The 14868-nt window shown below is 43.6% G+C and overlaps 3 protein-coding genes and 2 non-coding genes across 5 annotated transcripts in view; 4 read left to right on the top strand and 1 right to left on the bottom strand.

Moving 5' to 3' along the window:
• The window catches only part of fcsk (fucose kinase), a gene marked incomplete at its 3' end in the record, with an annotated part of 9731 nt that extends 7278 nt beyond the window's left edge, over positions 1–2453 (bottom strand). The window contains 5 exon segments of the mRNA XM_023399435.2: positions 384–456; positions 589–714; positions 799–849; positions 1613–1764; positions 2324–2453. Of these exon segments, the coding sequence (XP_023255203.1) occupies positions 384–456; positions 589–714; positions 799–849; positions 1613–1764; positions 2324–2426 (505 nt within the window).
• A 17-nt stretch (positions 2454–2470) lies between these two features.
• On the top strand, positions 2471–11138 carry LOC111649733 (endophilin-A3-like). Its single transcript, XM_087172062.1, has 11 exons — positions 2471–2578; positions 3819–4638; positions 5077–5145; positions 5260–5332; positions 5852–5995; positions 6538–6671; positions 6985–7143; positions 7602–7705; positions 8315–8439; positions 8535–8588; positions 9085–11138. Exons 2-11 carry the CDS (start codon positions 4594–4596, stop codon positions 9294–9296), a joined length of 1119 nt encoding a protein of 372 aa, XP_087028188.1. The 5' UTR covers positions 2471–2578; positions 3819–4593; the 3' UTR covers positions 9297–11138.
• A 919-nt stretch (positions 11139–12057) lies between these two features.
• Positions 12058–14868, top strand: part of LOC111649735 (small ribosomal subunit protein eS17) — a 6106-nt gene continuing 3295 nt past the window's right edge. Inside the window, exons 1-3 of the mRNA XM_023399439.2 lie at positions 12058–12154; positions 12881–13032; positions 14001–14106. Coding sequence (XP_023255207.1) covers positions 12152–12154; positions 12881–13032; positions 14001–14106 — 261 coding nt within the window. The 5' untranslated portion in view covers positions 12058–12151. The remainder of the gene's footprint in view (positions 12155–12880; positions 13033–14000; positions 14107–14868) is intronic.
• Positions 13063–13189, top strand: LOC111649739 (small nucleolar RNA SNORA71). Its single transcript, XR_002760338.1, has one exon. It is a non-coding gene; the product is annotated as a small nucleolar RNA SNORA71 (small nucleolar RNA).
• On the top strand, positions 14686–14812 carry LOC111649738 (small nucleolar RNA SNORA71). The gene has a single exon (XR_002760337.1). It is a non-coding gene; the product is annotated as a small nucleolar RNA SNORA71 (small nucleolar RNA).

Below are 14868 nucleotides of genomic sequence, written 5' to 3' on the forward strand. Positions count from 1 at the left end.
GATAGATAGATAGATAGATAGATAGATAGATAGATAGATAGATAGATAGATGGATAGATGGATAGATAGATAGATAGATAGATAGATAGATAGATGGATAGATGGATAGATAGATAGATGATAGATAGATAGATAGATGATAGATAGATAGATATAGATAGATAGATCGATAGATAGATAGAGAAGTGTCCAGTAGCTCATTATTAAAAATAAAGTAAAAAATACGTAACTCAATAATAATAAATAAATAAATAATAAAAGTTAATAGTAAACTGTCTGTAGTAGTCCAGCTGTCTGCAGTGATTCAGTCAGAGTATTATAAGTGTTAATCTGTGCAGTAACAGTTAGTTAATTAGTTAGTTAGTTAGTTAGTTAATACTAACCAAAGTCTGGAGGGATGGTGAGGATCATGTCGGTGCTGCAGACCCAGACACCAGGAGGAGAACCGGGACAGACCTGAGTCAAAAACACAAAACCAACAGTAAAGTGACGTGGCCCAACAAACACACCTGTGCTGCAGGTCTGACTGTGTAATATAACATAAGATGTGCAGCTCTCTGTGTGAAGAGTGATGAAGACTAAACAGACCTGGGTACTGAGGCAGTCCAGCAGCAGGTCCAGACAGCAGACCGGAGCCAGGACTCTCCGGTCCGCTCTCTCTGGAGGCAGCCAGCAGAACGCTCTGCTGCAGGAGCTCCAGGGAAAGTCCCGCCCCTGCAGCAACAACAAACAGCTGTGAGCACCAGGAAGTACAAACAAAAACATCTGTAGAACAAAACATACAACAGCTGGACTCACTGTGTGGAGGATGAGGATGTGAGCGTCATCCAGGACGTCGGCTGTCACCACCTGAAGATACAGAAAAGGAAACGTTCTTTGAACCATCACGTACAGATGTGAGCTTCAGGTGGTCTGATTATCGATTATTGATAAGACACGAGTTTAAACTCCCGAAGATCAAATTCTTTATTAATCTACATCTCAGACACACAACGATAATGAGCAAATGTCTCGTACAGGATTATAATCAGGAGACGTGGTTAGAAAAGTAGTTAAATCTCGTATTTCTGTCCATGAACCCAAACAGGTCTTTACCAAAGAGAGAGACTGAGGCAACTTTAAACACCTGGATAAGAACATTTAGAGACTAATTCTATCTTCTGGAAGAAGTTTAAATGGAAACGAATTAATAATTATTAAATTATAATAAAATAAAACTGACAACAAGGTACTTCCGGACTCTACAAATGACAGCACGCTTCATTTTCCATATTTTCCACAGAATATTTGTTTATTTTCAAAAACTTTCAAGACCTTGTTTTTTTTTTTCTCAAATTCACAACCTTTCATTATCACGTGTAATTAAGATTATTGTTATTTTATTGAGATTAACAGAGAAAAGTTTTATTTTTCACTGATTCAACTGTTTCTAATATCACAGATCAAACCAGATTAACCAGTCTAACCAGTACGGCCCAGTCTAACCAGTACGGCCCAGTCTAACCAGTACGGCCCAGTCTAACCAGTACAGCCCAGTCTAACCAGTACAGCCCAGTCTAACCATTACAGCCCAGTCTAACCATTACGGCCCAGTCTAACCAGTGTCACTCACAGTGTGTCCGGCCCTGTTGCTCAGGTGTTCAGCAGCGACCAGCAGAGCGTTCAGCGTCGCCCCCCCACTGCCCAGCGGCTCCTGGCGGTCCCGCACTGTCAAAACCAACGCACCCTCCCACAGAGAGCCACGCTGCTGCCGCAACTCCAGCTCTGACACACACACACACACACACACACACACACACACACACACACACACACACACTTCATTCATTTTATGTTTTTTAGATGATCTTAATGTCAATTGAATATTATTTTAAATAATAATAATAACATTTGTATGCTCACGAGCTTTCTGGCCTGTCCCTCTGTGTGATTGTTCTAATTCAGCAGGACTTTTAATTTGTAAAATGTATGAAAACTGTTAAGGTTTCTTTTTTCCCCCTTTTTTACAGTGAACTAAATGTTGTTAAAATGTTTGATTTGATTTTATTGCAAAAAAATGACATTTCCTTGCCAGAAATGTCAGCCATCTTGGAAATTGTGGCCACCTTGATTATTTTAGTGGCTAACTTGTTTTACCAAAATAATTCCAGGAGGATTTGTCCCCAGTTTAGTGCTTGTACCAGTATCCGACAGTCTCCCCTGATATCTGCGGTTATCTGCTGTGGTAAATAGTGAAACCCCTCTCCGTCCATCAGCGCCACCTTCAGGCCGGTCGGCGTAACTGCAGAGGACGAAGATCGTAGAATGAGCGGATGATCCTCACCTCTCTGGAAGGAGTAGACGCTGTCTTTGTGCTGGCAGGTGAGGACCACCACCGTCCACCTGAACCCGCCGCTGCTGCTGCTGCTGCTGCTGCTGCCGGACATCTTCTCTCCCGGCGGCTCACTGCTGGAGAAAACGTGCTGACGTCAAACTGAACACGGCAGCTACACCCGGGGGCTGTTTGAACGTTAGCAAGAATAACTACGACGACACGGATCCCCGCCGACAGCAGACTCGGACGGGAGGCAGCGCGGAGGTAAACCGAGCGGACCCCCGTCAGTTTAACCTGCTGCCCGACGATAAATGACCCGTAATGTAAAACTTCAGAAAGACGTTGTTGCCCGTTTCCTGTTTGTTCCACCGTTTAGCTTAGTTATGACCTCGCGGGATGCCGTAGGCTGAAACCGGTTGCGTTTCATTCCTACCTTTGGACCTCTGGAGGAGGCGGTTAATTAACCGTCAAATAACACTGTTGTTGAGCGGTAGCAAAAATATTTCTCAAGAGTTTCTGTAACTGTTGATTAAAGTCAAACGACTGAAACCGAATGTTAAATATCACAGAGGAGAGTTTTAGTTTTACCTTAATAATGTACAGCTAATGAGTTAAATAAAGGTGTGTGATCTCCGTCCCGGAACGTCCCGGGGGGGCGGAGCCTGGATCTAAACAGGAGTACTCAGATAGAAGTAACGATGTCACACAGTAGAAATACTGTTACACTTAAAAGTCTTACATTCAAAAAGTATTTGCACCAAAATATACTGAAAGTATTCATTATGCAGGATGTAAAGTTTCTAAATAATGTAAAGTTTCTAAATAATGTTATTGGTATTGTAATTATTATTAACCAACCATGTCTCTATGTTTCACACAGTATCTCCATATATTCTCTAAGGTAAAACTAACGACGTTTTTCACCGTTGACGTCACCATGGTTACTTGAACCGCTAAGAAAAGTCATAGTGCACCATTCCCGATTTAGCAGCACGTGCTGATGTAAATACTGTCAGGGTTTTCTCAAAGCTGCGGGACTAGCTAAAAAAGATAAGATATAAGAACAATATGTAGGATTGTAATATAATAACAGCTGGAGGATAGAGGACCGGAAGGAGAGAGAGGCACACAGCCTGGCGCTTTCTTATAGTATTTCTGATTATTTTTAATCCACTCGTTTTTACATTTTACTCATCTTTTGTTCCATATTCCTGCCTGTTTATTCAGAAAACCCTGTTTTATTGTTTTCTTTTGTAAAGCTGGTTTTCATAAGTGCCATACAAGCAAACTTTATTATGGTGACCTGCCCTAGAGTGTGTTCACCTACACCTGTGGTGTATACACGTATTCATATCCAGCTGTTTAATCAGTATATAATGTACTTTTTCTATTGTACCGCAATGACAATAAATCTAAAAGTGATCTTAAAAATACAGCACAGTTCACATCTGATCCTTGCAGATTTTATTATTACTAAACTTCAGCTGTTGAAAAATGTTTCCAGGAAGGCAGTGGGTTAATTATATCTGAGGAAGAATGGACAACAATATGGGGGCACCTGTGGAAGTGTACCAGCTCAGAAATGGAGGGAGTTTGGCTGGAAGACCCGGTAAAGTATTTTATTTCACCTTGTGAGAAATCTGTGATAATAATCTTCCTGTTTGCTGGAAAAAGTGTAAATTAATTGCAAACTATAACAATATTTTCTGGGACAGTCCTTCATCAGAGACTACCGGAGAAAGAAACACAAAACATTTTAAAAAGTGAAATCCTTCTAGAAATTAAGATGATATATTTTGGATAACTCAATAATCATGATTCTTTTCCATCATCTTTTATTCTTTTCTATATATGGAAACTTTGTTAAAAGAAATCTGAGATCTGATATACAAACAGTATATGACATATATTCAGTTTGAAATCTGAGACACGTTGTATGGAAACGTCTGTTTGATGCTGAATGTAAATTTAAAAAAAGAAAAAGAAAATATATCCAGGTTGTAGTTCAGAGATTTCCGACAGTCGCCTGAAGGCAGCACAGTGTTCATTACTCCTGGACGGGCTGGGACCAAGCTGATCATAATAAAGGTAATAAACAGTGTTACAGTTGTAGTAAACTGGACCATAATAAATCATTTATAAGAAAACTTCAGACCACACGGAGCAGCTTCCGGTGGGGGGAGCGGCCCGGTGCCGTGACTCTCTGCGGGGGACGGAGCGTCTCACACGGGATGGAGGCTGTCGGTGTCCGGTGGCCGCTCTGCTGATCCCCGGTGAAGATGTCTGTCTCCGGGATGAAGAAGCAGCTCCACAAAGCCAGCCAGGTAACCGGGACCAACCGAGCCGAGCCGAGCCGAACCGAGCTGACCGAGGTTTTATGGAAGCTACGGGGGGAGGCAGGATTGATATCCGGGTGGTTTGTGTTCAGTTTGTGCTCCGTGGTTTTACTGCGACACAGGGCCTGCTGGTATCAGTATCGATCCATCACATCACTATTGATCCATCAGTTCATAAAAGACTGATGAAAAATGACAGTAATTAATTTATACCCGTGATCTTTGTCCGAATATTAATATTTATTGTGTGATATTTAATATTTAATATTAGCCTTGTGTTTACTATCACTCACCACTTCCAGTTCTACTAACTGTGACTGCTGCTGCTGCTGCCTTCACTACTATAACTACTTCCTCTGATACCCCTCCTCCTGCCCCCTCCTCCTCCTGCCCCCTCCTCCTGCCCCCTCCTCCTCCTCCCTGCAGCTGCTGAACGAGAGGCTGATGGGAGCTGAGGGAACCAAGATGGACGAGGACTTCCTGAGGATGGAGAAGGTAAAACTCTGCTGTGAGACGTGGTTCTGATCTGCTCTGAGCTGAGGGATAAACTGACGTCTCGTCTGTGTGTGTGTGTGTGTGTGTGTGTGTGTGTGTGTGTGTGTGTGTCAGAGTGTTGCAGTGATCCACTCTCTGCTGCTGGAGCTTCTGTCCAGAACCACAGAGTTCCTCCAGCCGAACCCAGGTACCAACACACACACACCTCAGCTGCTGTCACTGTACACACAGACTCCGACTGTGGCTTAATGTAACACACAGGCAGACCTCAGACAGACTGAGTCTAAATTCATCTGGTGCACAAAGCAGTGGCCGTGGTACAATGAATTCTGGGTAAATTAAGACTTTTTTGATAACAGATTTACAAGATAACAGATTTACAGGCTAACAGATTTATAGGCTAATAGATTTACAGGCTAACAGACTTACAGGCTAACAGATTTATAGGCTAACAGATTTACAGGCTAACAGATTTACAGGCTAACAGGCTAACAGATTTACAGGCTAACAGGCTAACAGATTTACAGGCTAACAGGCTAACAGATTTACAGGCTAACAGGCTAACAGATTTACAGGCTAACAGGCTAACAGATTTACAGGCTAACAGGCTAACAGATTTACAGCAACAACTAAAAACCATGGGTTCTGTATTGATCCTGCTGCTGGGCCTTCACTCAGCTGAGGAGGATATCTGTGTGTTTTACAGCATACAGAGCCAAACTGAGCATGCTCAACACCATGTCCAGGATCCGAGGGCAGGGGAGGTGCACGGGTTACCCGCAGACAGAGGGCATGCTGGGAGATTGTATGTCGCTGTACGGCGAGGAGCTCGGAGCTGCTTCTGAATTTGGTAGGAACACACAACTGATCCAGGATCAGTCATGCAGGGAGCACAGAGGCACGTTACACCGGGCGGCCTGACACATTTAAAACCTGGAAACCCGACAGAGCTGCCAGCTCAGTGTTACCTGCCGACAGCTGACGGGAAATCTGAAGTTTTACAGACTAGAGGAACATGGTCTGGGTGTAATTTTAGACTCTTTTAGTTTCATATCCCACATGAGCTGTGGAACAACTACCAACAAATATGAGAAGGGCGGACTGAGAGGACATTTTAAACGACGACTGAAAACACACCTGTTCATTTAGCTTGACAGAGCTGCCTGTCGGGCTGCGGCTCCTCGTCTGCTTTCCCATTAAGAAATAACCTGAAGTCTTGGTTGTTTCTCCATCAAACATCATAAATGACTCATGACTCGCATCATAAATGTGCTCTGTGTATCTGAGCAACAGTTTTTCAACCTAAAATCATTTTATTTGCTGTGGAGTGAAGAGGTTGAAGTTGTACTGACTCAGTTTCAGTGTTTGTTAAAGTGTTCTTCTTCTGTTCAGGTGGAGCTCTGTCTGGTGTGGGTGACGCTCTGCAGCAGGTCGGCCAGGCCAGGGACGCTCTGGACGTCAACGTCAAACGCACCTTCATCGACCCCCTGCAGGACCTCCACGACACGGAGCTGAAGGAGATCAGGGTGAGAGGTCGCACACCGCCATCACTGCAGGTGACGGGGTCAGTACAGAGAACGCTGACCTGCTGCTGTTGGTCCCATGTAAACAAAACTCATGTGTCCGACTTCTGTGACCTGAGACTCTGAGATTCAACAGGTATTTGAAGAAAATTTTATTTTGAAGTTGTAAAACCAACATCTTGAACAAACAGTGACGGTCACAGGCGACAGGGAATCAAACAGGAAGCAGAACCTGCTCCGATCAGAGTCTGAACCAAGAATGTTTGTTCCAACATCTTCAGCAGCTGTTTGTGTTTTTCTGCTTGTGTTTTTCCAGTTTCAGCTGAAGAAGCTGAACGGGCGTCGGCTGGACTTCGACTACAAGAAGAGACGAAAAGGGAAAGTCCCGGTGGGGGAGATGCGACAGGCCTGGGACAAGTTCATGACGTCCAAAGAGCTGGCGGAGAGGAGCATGTTCGTCCTGCTGCAGAACGATGTGAGTTTAACCCCGACAGAATGTATTTGGTGTGATTATAGTAATAATAAACTTTATTTATATAGTACATTTCTTTCCAAAGTTACAAAGAGCTTGACAGAAAGAAACATTCATAAAAGCTTTCTGATAAAAGCAGCTTTAAGAAGAGATCAGTCCCCTGAGCTGTGACGCTGAGAGACGACTGAAGAACGATTAGACGAGTAAAGAAGTTTGGTGGCGCCCCCCTCAGGCCAGACAAAGAAAGACTCGTCCCTTCAGATCAATTTTAACTTTTAATTTTGAAGGTTTTCAGAGTGTGTGAATTATTCCAAAACTAAAAAAAGGCAACCTCACCTTTTACAGCAGGCCGACGCCCACACCTGGCTACAGATACAGAGGAGTAAACATGAGGTGTCATTAACATTTAGTGATTAATGAATTAATGATTACGTCTCCCTCTCTGACGTGTCCTCCTGCAGATGGACCGGCTCAGTCGTCTGGCAGCTATGGTCGCAGCGCTGCTCGACTTCCACCGCAACGCCCACCGCATCCTGCAGGGTCTCCATGGCAACCTGCAGGCTAGGTAGGTGGGCCCCAGGTTCAGCAGCGCTCACATCTCTTTAGAGAGTATCGAGGCTGCGACACAGCGAACGTCATCAAATCTGCAGGTGTTCGGTCGTAAAACAACATTAGATTTTGGTGGCCAAAGGTCAAAGGTCAAGGTCAGTGTGACCTCACAAAACACTTTTTAGCACAGAAATTATGACAAAATTTTACACTAATGGTTCATGTTTTCTCTGACTGTGGAAAAACAGGATGTGACATGAAACTAGTCTGAGTGGCGGAGGGATACGACCATGAGGAGGTGGCTCTAGTTACAATCTCAGATAGATAACGACATTAATGTGACGCTGATTAACGGTTGATAGAGCACCTGTGAAGCGGAGTGATACATGGAGTTAAAAGTCCCAGTGCTGTTATACTCAATATCAGCACTGAGGGAATGACTCTCGTCCAATCAGATGACTTGGTCGAACCAACTGTTGTATAATTTACATCTCAGTCAACACAAAGTCTGTCTCTGTGCAAGCAGCTCCTGTTGTTGCACCTGTGTGAGTGAGTGAGTGAGTGAGTGAGTGAGTGAGTGAGGAAGTTACACCTGTATCTGTCTGACTGTACCTGTCGACAACAGGCTGACCGCTGCCAGCAACCGGCCGGGGCGACGGTTCAGACCCAAAAGGATCCGGGTCAGAAGCGAACACAATGGCAGCATCGGATTTTTCCACCAGCCGTCGATCACATCTGCAGCTGCCTCTGGTTGTTTTAGTCGTCGCTATTGATTATTGATTTCACTGTCACATGACTCAGTCTGGATGATGTGTTTACCTGTGTGGCTTTTTACCTTGTGACAGGAGAGCCGGTCACAGTGTTGCCATCCCGACCCGGCAGCCCCGTCTCCTGCTACGGTGAGAACATACAACACCTCCGTGTTCAGGGATGTTCCTCGCGTCATTTACAGTGAATCAGTCGAACAGATTATCATCATGTGTGACGGAGAAAACACCAAATCTTCTGCTCTGAGAAGCTGCAAACAGGAAACATTTGACTTTTGTGCTTTAAAAAAATGAATAAAACTATTGTGGGATTTTCAAAATAGTTACTGATGAATTTCCTGTTGATCGATTGATTGTTGCAGCTTTAAACTGAAAATTTTTATTCCTCCGCGCCAGCGACAGTCAGAGCGGCAGCCATTTTGTTTTTAGGTTGTTTTTATGTCGCAGTGACCTCAGACACGACCTTTTAGCCATAACTCAAAACTTCACAGCAATTATGACAAACTTTCACACCAGTGGTTCATGTTCTATGACTCTGCCTCTTCTATCAGTAAACGGATGATGATAAACAGCCTCATCTTCATTAAACATAATGGGTTCCCTCTCGCTCTCTTTCTCTCTCGCCCAGCGGACAGTAAGCTGGTCCTGGATCAGCCCTGTTGCCGGGCGATGTACTCCTTCCACTCGAACCACGAGGGCGAGCTGGGCTTCAGCGAGGGCGACCTCATCGTCCTCACCTGTCAGGTCGACGCCAACTGGTACGAGGGCTCGCTGGGCGGCCGGTCGGGACTCTTCCCCGTCAGCTACGTGGATGTGCTGGTGCCTCTGCCGTTACCGTGACGACTCATCAACCGCCCACTGACTCTATTAGACGCTGACAGATAATATGCAACTCCTCAGCTTCTTATTTGCACTTTTTCCACGAGCGAATCAGTTTGTTCTGAAGGAAGGACGGCCATAGTTTCTACTGTAGAGCACTTTAGTTCCAAGGGCCGGTTGCACAAAACACCTTAAGATTTCCACTTAATTTTGACACTTAATAATTAATGACTCCTCAGCCGAGGGAGTTACTTAAGGGTGTTGCACAGAATCTCTTAAAAGGTTTCCTTAGTTAAGGGAAAAACGTTCAGGCATTTGCAGCAGTGAAAGAGATTTTACAGCAGTAAAATTCTACTGTTTCCATGGAGACCGTTGATTTGCTGCCATTAGAACTTGTTGTTTTGAGGGGAGCTTCACCACGATGTTCAGCAGACGGTACACACTGATCTGTGGACATGAAACACCTCGACTACACCTGACGGGAAACGTCATGTGACATAAAACTACTGAACAATCGTTGAACTATGGAAAGTGGAAGGATCCAACTCTAGACGGTCGGACAAATAAAGTCAGAGGAGCCTTTACTTTTTCCTTAGTTTGGTCACTAAGGGCTTTTGTGCAGCGGTTTCAGTGACTTTAAGTATAAGACTAAGATAAGGAGAAAACCTTAAATACTCAAGGAGAAAACTTAAGGGTGTTTTGTGCAACTGCTTTTATTTTAAGAAAAACTTAACTTCAAGGAAAATCTTAACTGAGGTGTTTTGTGCAGCTGGCTCCTGATCTCATGTCACAGGTGAACACACCAGCCACCAAAGAGAGGCTCCGTCCGTAAAGACCACATTTCTACACCTCAGCGTGTTTCCCTTTAAGACTTTTAGCTCCATTTCCTGCACAAAGCGAACAGCTCTTGCCTCTCGCACACTTAGAAAACACAGCCACATCAGCCTGATGCCATCTGCATTTTTAGAGCGATAGACAATAACGAATAGAAACTATCTGGGTAAGTTTACTGTAATGTTTAGATTCATGATGAGTGTAGATAAAAATACTGTTCAATAGGTTTAATTTACATCTAATTCTAAGAGTGCGGTGGGTGGTGGTGGTGTGCATTGTGATGCAGTTTTAGCAGAGTTGTTGTAACTTGTCGGCACTTTATCTGAAGCTTTATGAGACTCAGGTCAGGAAAATGTTCACTCTGTTCAAACGTGTGATTTCTTAGGAGACAGGGTCGCGCTCAGACGTGAGAGTGAACGTCTGACTCTGCAGGAAGGAGATGAAGACCATTTCCCAAAATGTCCAACTGGTCCTTTAAAGCACAGAGTGATGGAGACAGTGAGAGGAAACACACTGTAACAGACACCACTTCTTCTACACAGTGCACCACTTTAAGCTGAAACTACTGCTTTTGTATGTGAAGTAGGGAACTTACTGTTAAGACAAAATGTTGGACTTTTCCTTTAATAGAAAACTAGTAGTGTGAAATCTATAGTTAGTAAAAAATGCACCACTACAGTTAATGTAAACCGCTGGAGCTGGAGTGGATCTTATGGTTTTACATGATAAACAATATAAGTCACATGAATGTAATGAAATAATTGGTGTGTGTGTGTGTGTGTGTGTGTGTGTGTGTGTGTGTGTGTGTGTGTGTGTGTGTGAATGGCAACAAACTGAAGCAGGAAGCAGAGAGAAGCCAGACGGTCTGTTAACCTGCCCCTCAGTCTCCGATGTAATAAATCTGACACTCCAGGAATGTATTGAACCCTCGCCCTCTGAGCACAGAGATATTTGTTGTATAAAGACCAGAATCACTCAGAATGTTTTTATGAAATAATTTCTCTGCAGAATAAACACTTTCATGTCTGATTTCAGTTTTTCTTCACTCTGGAAAAACTTAATGTCCAGAACAGAGACGTGAAATACTTGGGTTTTATTTTGACAATACTTTTGACAGTAATATATATATACTGTATTTAATCAGGAAGTCACATTGAGATCCAGATCTCATTTACAAGTGAGACCTAAGAACAGAAAAATAAAATAAATAAAAAAATTAATATTAATAGTAGAAATAGAAATTTTCAGCGATTCAAATAAACATTAAGAAATGTATTCATACAAACAACTGGACATGTGTTTATACAACAGAGATCAAAGAGTACATTTAAAGATAGATTTAAGATACACAACCAAGGGGATTTGATTTTTTTGTTCACATCATCACCAGTAAAACAGACGCAGCAGCTTATATCTGGGCCAGTGTGGTCAGGGCCAACAATTACACAATAACATATTTATATTTATTAAAAAAAATCAGCTGCATTCACACTTTAATGAGTCCTAGGAAACACATGCATTCAGTGAGCAGAGACACCAAAACACAAATGAGCTTAGTACATATATTAAAATTTTATTTGAACTTACTTTTTAGTTTACATGTAGTTTTGACGTGCACTTTGGTGGACAGTATGTCAGCTGTATGGTTCATTCCGTGAAAACTGTGAACATGAAATATCATTTTATTACTGTAACACAAACATTTAAAAAAAAAAAAGTTTTAACATAAAATGCTCTGACAGCGCAGTGTGTCAAACTGTGAGGATGTTCTGTCTTCTGGGTTTGTTACTCTATCTATCTATCTATCTATCTATCTATCTATCTATCTATCTATCTATCTATCTATCTATCTATCTATCTATCTATCTATCTATCTGTCTGTCGTTGCTAGCTAGCTAACTAGCGGCGGTTGTTGTTGTAGTTAAAGCCTCCTGCCGGTGGGGGTCGCAGTGTCACCGCGGTGCGTCACTTCTAAACTTCCGTCTGCGCCTTTAAACTTCCACCGGAAGTTAGCTTGTCCTCTTCTACCAGGCCGATCCAACATGGTGGGTAAATGTTTCATGTCCACCTGAACTATCAAACCTAATCCTGGCGTTTTAACGGTGCATATTGCCCGGTTTTGTCCTCAACGGACACCGGACAGTTTGTTTTACCGGATCCATGCTGTATTGAAGTTAGATGATCCAAACGTAGTGTTTTATTTGCGATATTGTCGCGTTGGGGTGATGCTAACGGAGGAGCCGTTTTGTAGCTGAATGAGCCGCGGTTTTCCCTCGCGTTTTACATGTTTAATTTAACGGGGGCTGTAGACTTATACTGTTGTGCATTGTTTTTTTTTACTTTGTTCGTTTTAACGGTTAAATTTAAATCAACGATCATCCACTGGGAGTTAGCTGTGGTGGCTAAACAGGGAGCTAGCCACTCGGTCGCTAATGGAGCTCCCGCAGCCTGCTTGCAGATGGTTTAGTGACCGTCTCGAGCAGCGGGAAACGGCCGTTAAAGATATTTCCCGGTGTCTCAGCTGAATGATAAACTGTAGACAGCACGCTGTGGAGACGGTGTGTGTGTTTTCGTGGCTGTAAATAAAGTAGTCCGGTAATAATAACGATGACCGGGTAGGTTCATGTCTCTACCGGATCATCAGAGTGAGATTACTCGCACGACTGAAGCTGTGTAGACAACGTCGATGCTTCCTAGTTATGATCATGGGAACCTCTTGACATCTGTTAGATCATGACTGTAATGTGTGTGTGATCTGTGTCTGTCTGCAGGGACGAGTCAGGACCAAGACGGTGAAGAAGGCCGCCAGGGTCATCATCGAGAAATACTACACCCGGCTGGGAAACGACTTCCACACCAACAAGAGGGTGTGTGAGGAGATCGCCATCATCCCCAGCAAGAAGCTCCGCAACAAGATCGCTGGGTGAGTCCATCTTTTTTTCTTCTTCGGCTGCCCTGTATCGAAAGTGATCATGGCGTCCCTGTCGCCAGGTCATTGATAGTACAGGGAGATAAAGCTGCGAGCCTTTCCCGTGTTTGAAGGATGATCAGTTCCTGTCAGACCCTGGCGCTCTCAGACATTCCAGTGACATCACAGAAAAAATGAACTTTTACCATCAGCACTTTGTCACCTTGTCTGCACCAGGTGGTAAGTTTCACAGTCAGACCCCACGGATGATGGTGGCTCTAAAATCAGTCGGTATTTTTCACTTTCTCAACAGAGAATTTTTGAATTTGCTCTTTAATGTTTAAACCCACGACTTTCCGAAGCAACTGAGTGACGAGGCTGAAAAATAAAGTCTCCGTTTATTTTCTCTAAACTTGGGGCTGATTTTTCTTTTCAACCTGTGAGACTAAAAACATGTTAGAAACATCCGGTTTGAATCTACGTTACAGTTAGACATGGCTTCTGAGGCTGCTTCAGCTAAACTGCACGTCCTGCTTTAATGGTTTCAGCACAGACATTGTGACCTCGTAAGCAGCAGAGTCGTTTCTCAGTCTGACTCAGATGAAAACGTTAAATTCACCATGATACACGGTCAGAGGAGGACCGCCAACCTCAGCACGTCAGTTTCAGTCAGGTCTCAGGACAGTGAATGTAGCAGATAAAACCCGTTTTCTCATTTAATAGAACCTTTTTGTTCTAAAGCAAAAATTCAATCAATTAAATTTATTTTATTTAGATTTTTTTGCCCAGTCCATGTTGCTTTTTGTTTTTGCATTTCTGCAGATCGGCCTTTATAGTGTCAAAGACAAACAGGAAGTTAAATCATTTTTGTGTTCACAGTCCAGAATCAGCTGATGCTCGTCCTCTGTGATGTTGGAGACGCATGTTACAGTGGCTTTAACTTGTGTGTGTGTGTGTGTGTGTGTTGACTGCTGCTCCTGCAGGTATGTGACACATCTGATGAAGAGGATCCAGAGAGGTCCAGTCAGAGGAATCTCCATCAAACTGCAGGAGGAGGAGAGAGAGAGGAGGGACAACTACGTACCAGAGGTCAGTGAAGGCATCACTTGTTTCATCAGACCTCTGTACAAACTCAGTGGATTCAGACGTGGAGTTTCATCAGGATTAGATAGAAGCTGTTTGTTGTTCTGTCCTCCACATGTTCACCCAGAAACAAACACAGGTTCTTTAAACTGGCGAAACTGCTGGTAATAATCACGTCACCACAGTCCAGTGAAAGTTTGAGGTTCAGTTTCTTTGACGCTGAGCAGATGTTGGTGCAGCTGTGATGTTTGAAGCTGGTGTCTGATGGTCCAGAGCTGATGGAGGAACGTTTGTAGTTAATGACCAGAACTGTTTTCCTGACAAGTGGCTTTTAAATAAAGTTGGCAACATGGAGGCCGGTGCTGTTACAGCTCTGCAGATGTAAAACGTCGGATGACGATGGTTGTCAGTGAGTCACTGCTGGTCTCCTGTAGTCAGCTGAGGAATCAGGTTACACCTGACCTGTGTCTCACCTTTAGATTAGAGGCAGAATAAGAAGCGATTCTGCTTCACATGTGATGAGGTTCTGGTCTGTTTTAGTCCGTGTGTGTTTGTCTGTCTCCGTCTTCTCCTTCTGTCAGTGTGTCCTGTATCGAAAGTGATCATGGCGTCCCTGTCGCCAGGTCATTGATAGTACAGGAAGATAAAGCTGCGAGCCTTTCCCGTGTTTGTAGGACGATCAGTTCCTGTCAGACCCTGGCGCTCTCAGACAAACCTACTGATGCATCACTGTGTGTGTGTGTGTGTGTGTGTGTGTGTGTGTGTGTG

This window comes from Seriola lalandi, unplaced genomic scaffold (assembly GCF_002814215.2).
Source record: "Seriola lalandi dorsalis isolate HSWRI2012SDOR001 ecotype SW California unplaced genomic scaffold, Sedor1 jcf7180002051919, whole genome shotgun sequence".
NCBI lineage: Eukaryota > Metazoa > Chordata > Actinopteri > Carangiformes > Carangidae > Seriola > Seriola lalandi.

What these genes read in the sequence shown, in the direction of transcription:
- LOC111649733 (XM_087172062.1), top strand. Translation starts at nt 4,594, where the DNA reads ATGTCTGTCTCCGGGATGAAGAAGCAGCTCCACAAAGCCAGCCAG. An exon ending in CGGAGCTGCTTCTGAATTTG is followed by an intron (nt 5,996 to 6,537) that starts GTAGGAACACAC and finishes TCTTCTGTTCAG; the next exon opens with GTGGAGCTCTGTCTGGTGTG. An exon ending in CGGAGCTGAAGGAGATCAGG is followed by an intron (nt 6,672 to 6,984) that starts GTGAGAGGTCGC and finishes GTGTTTTTCCAG; the next exon opens with TTTCAGCTGAAGAAGCTGAA.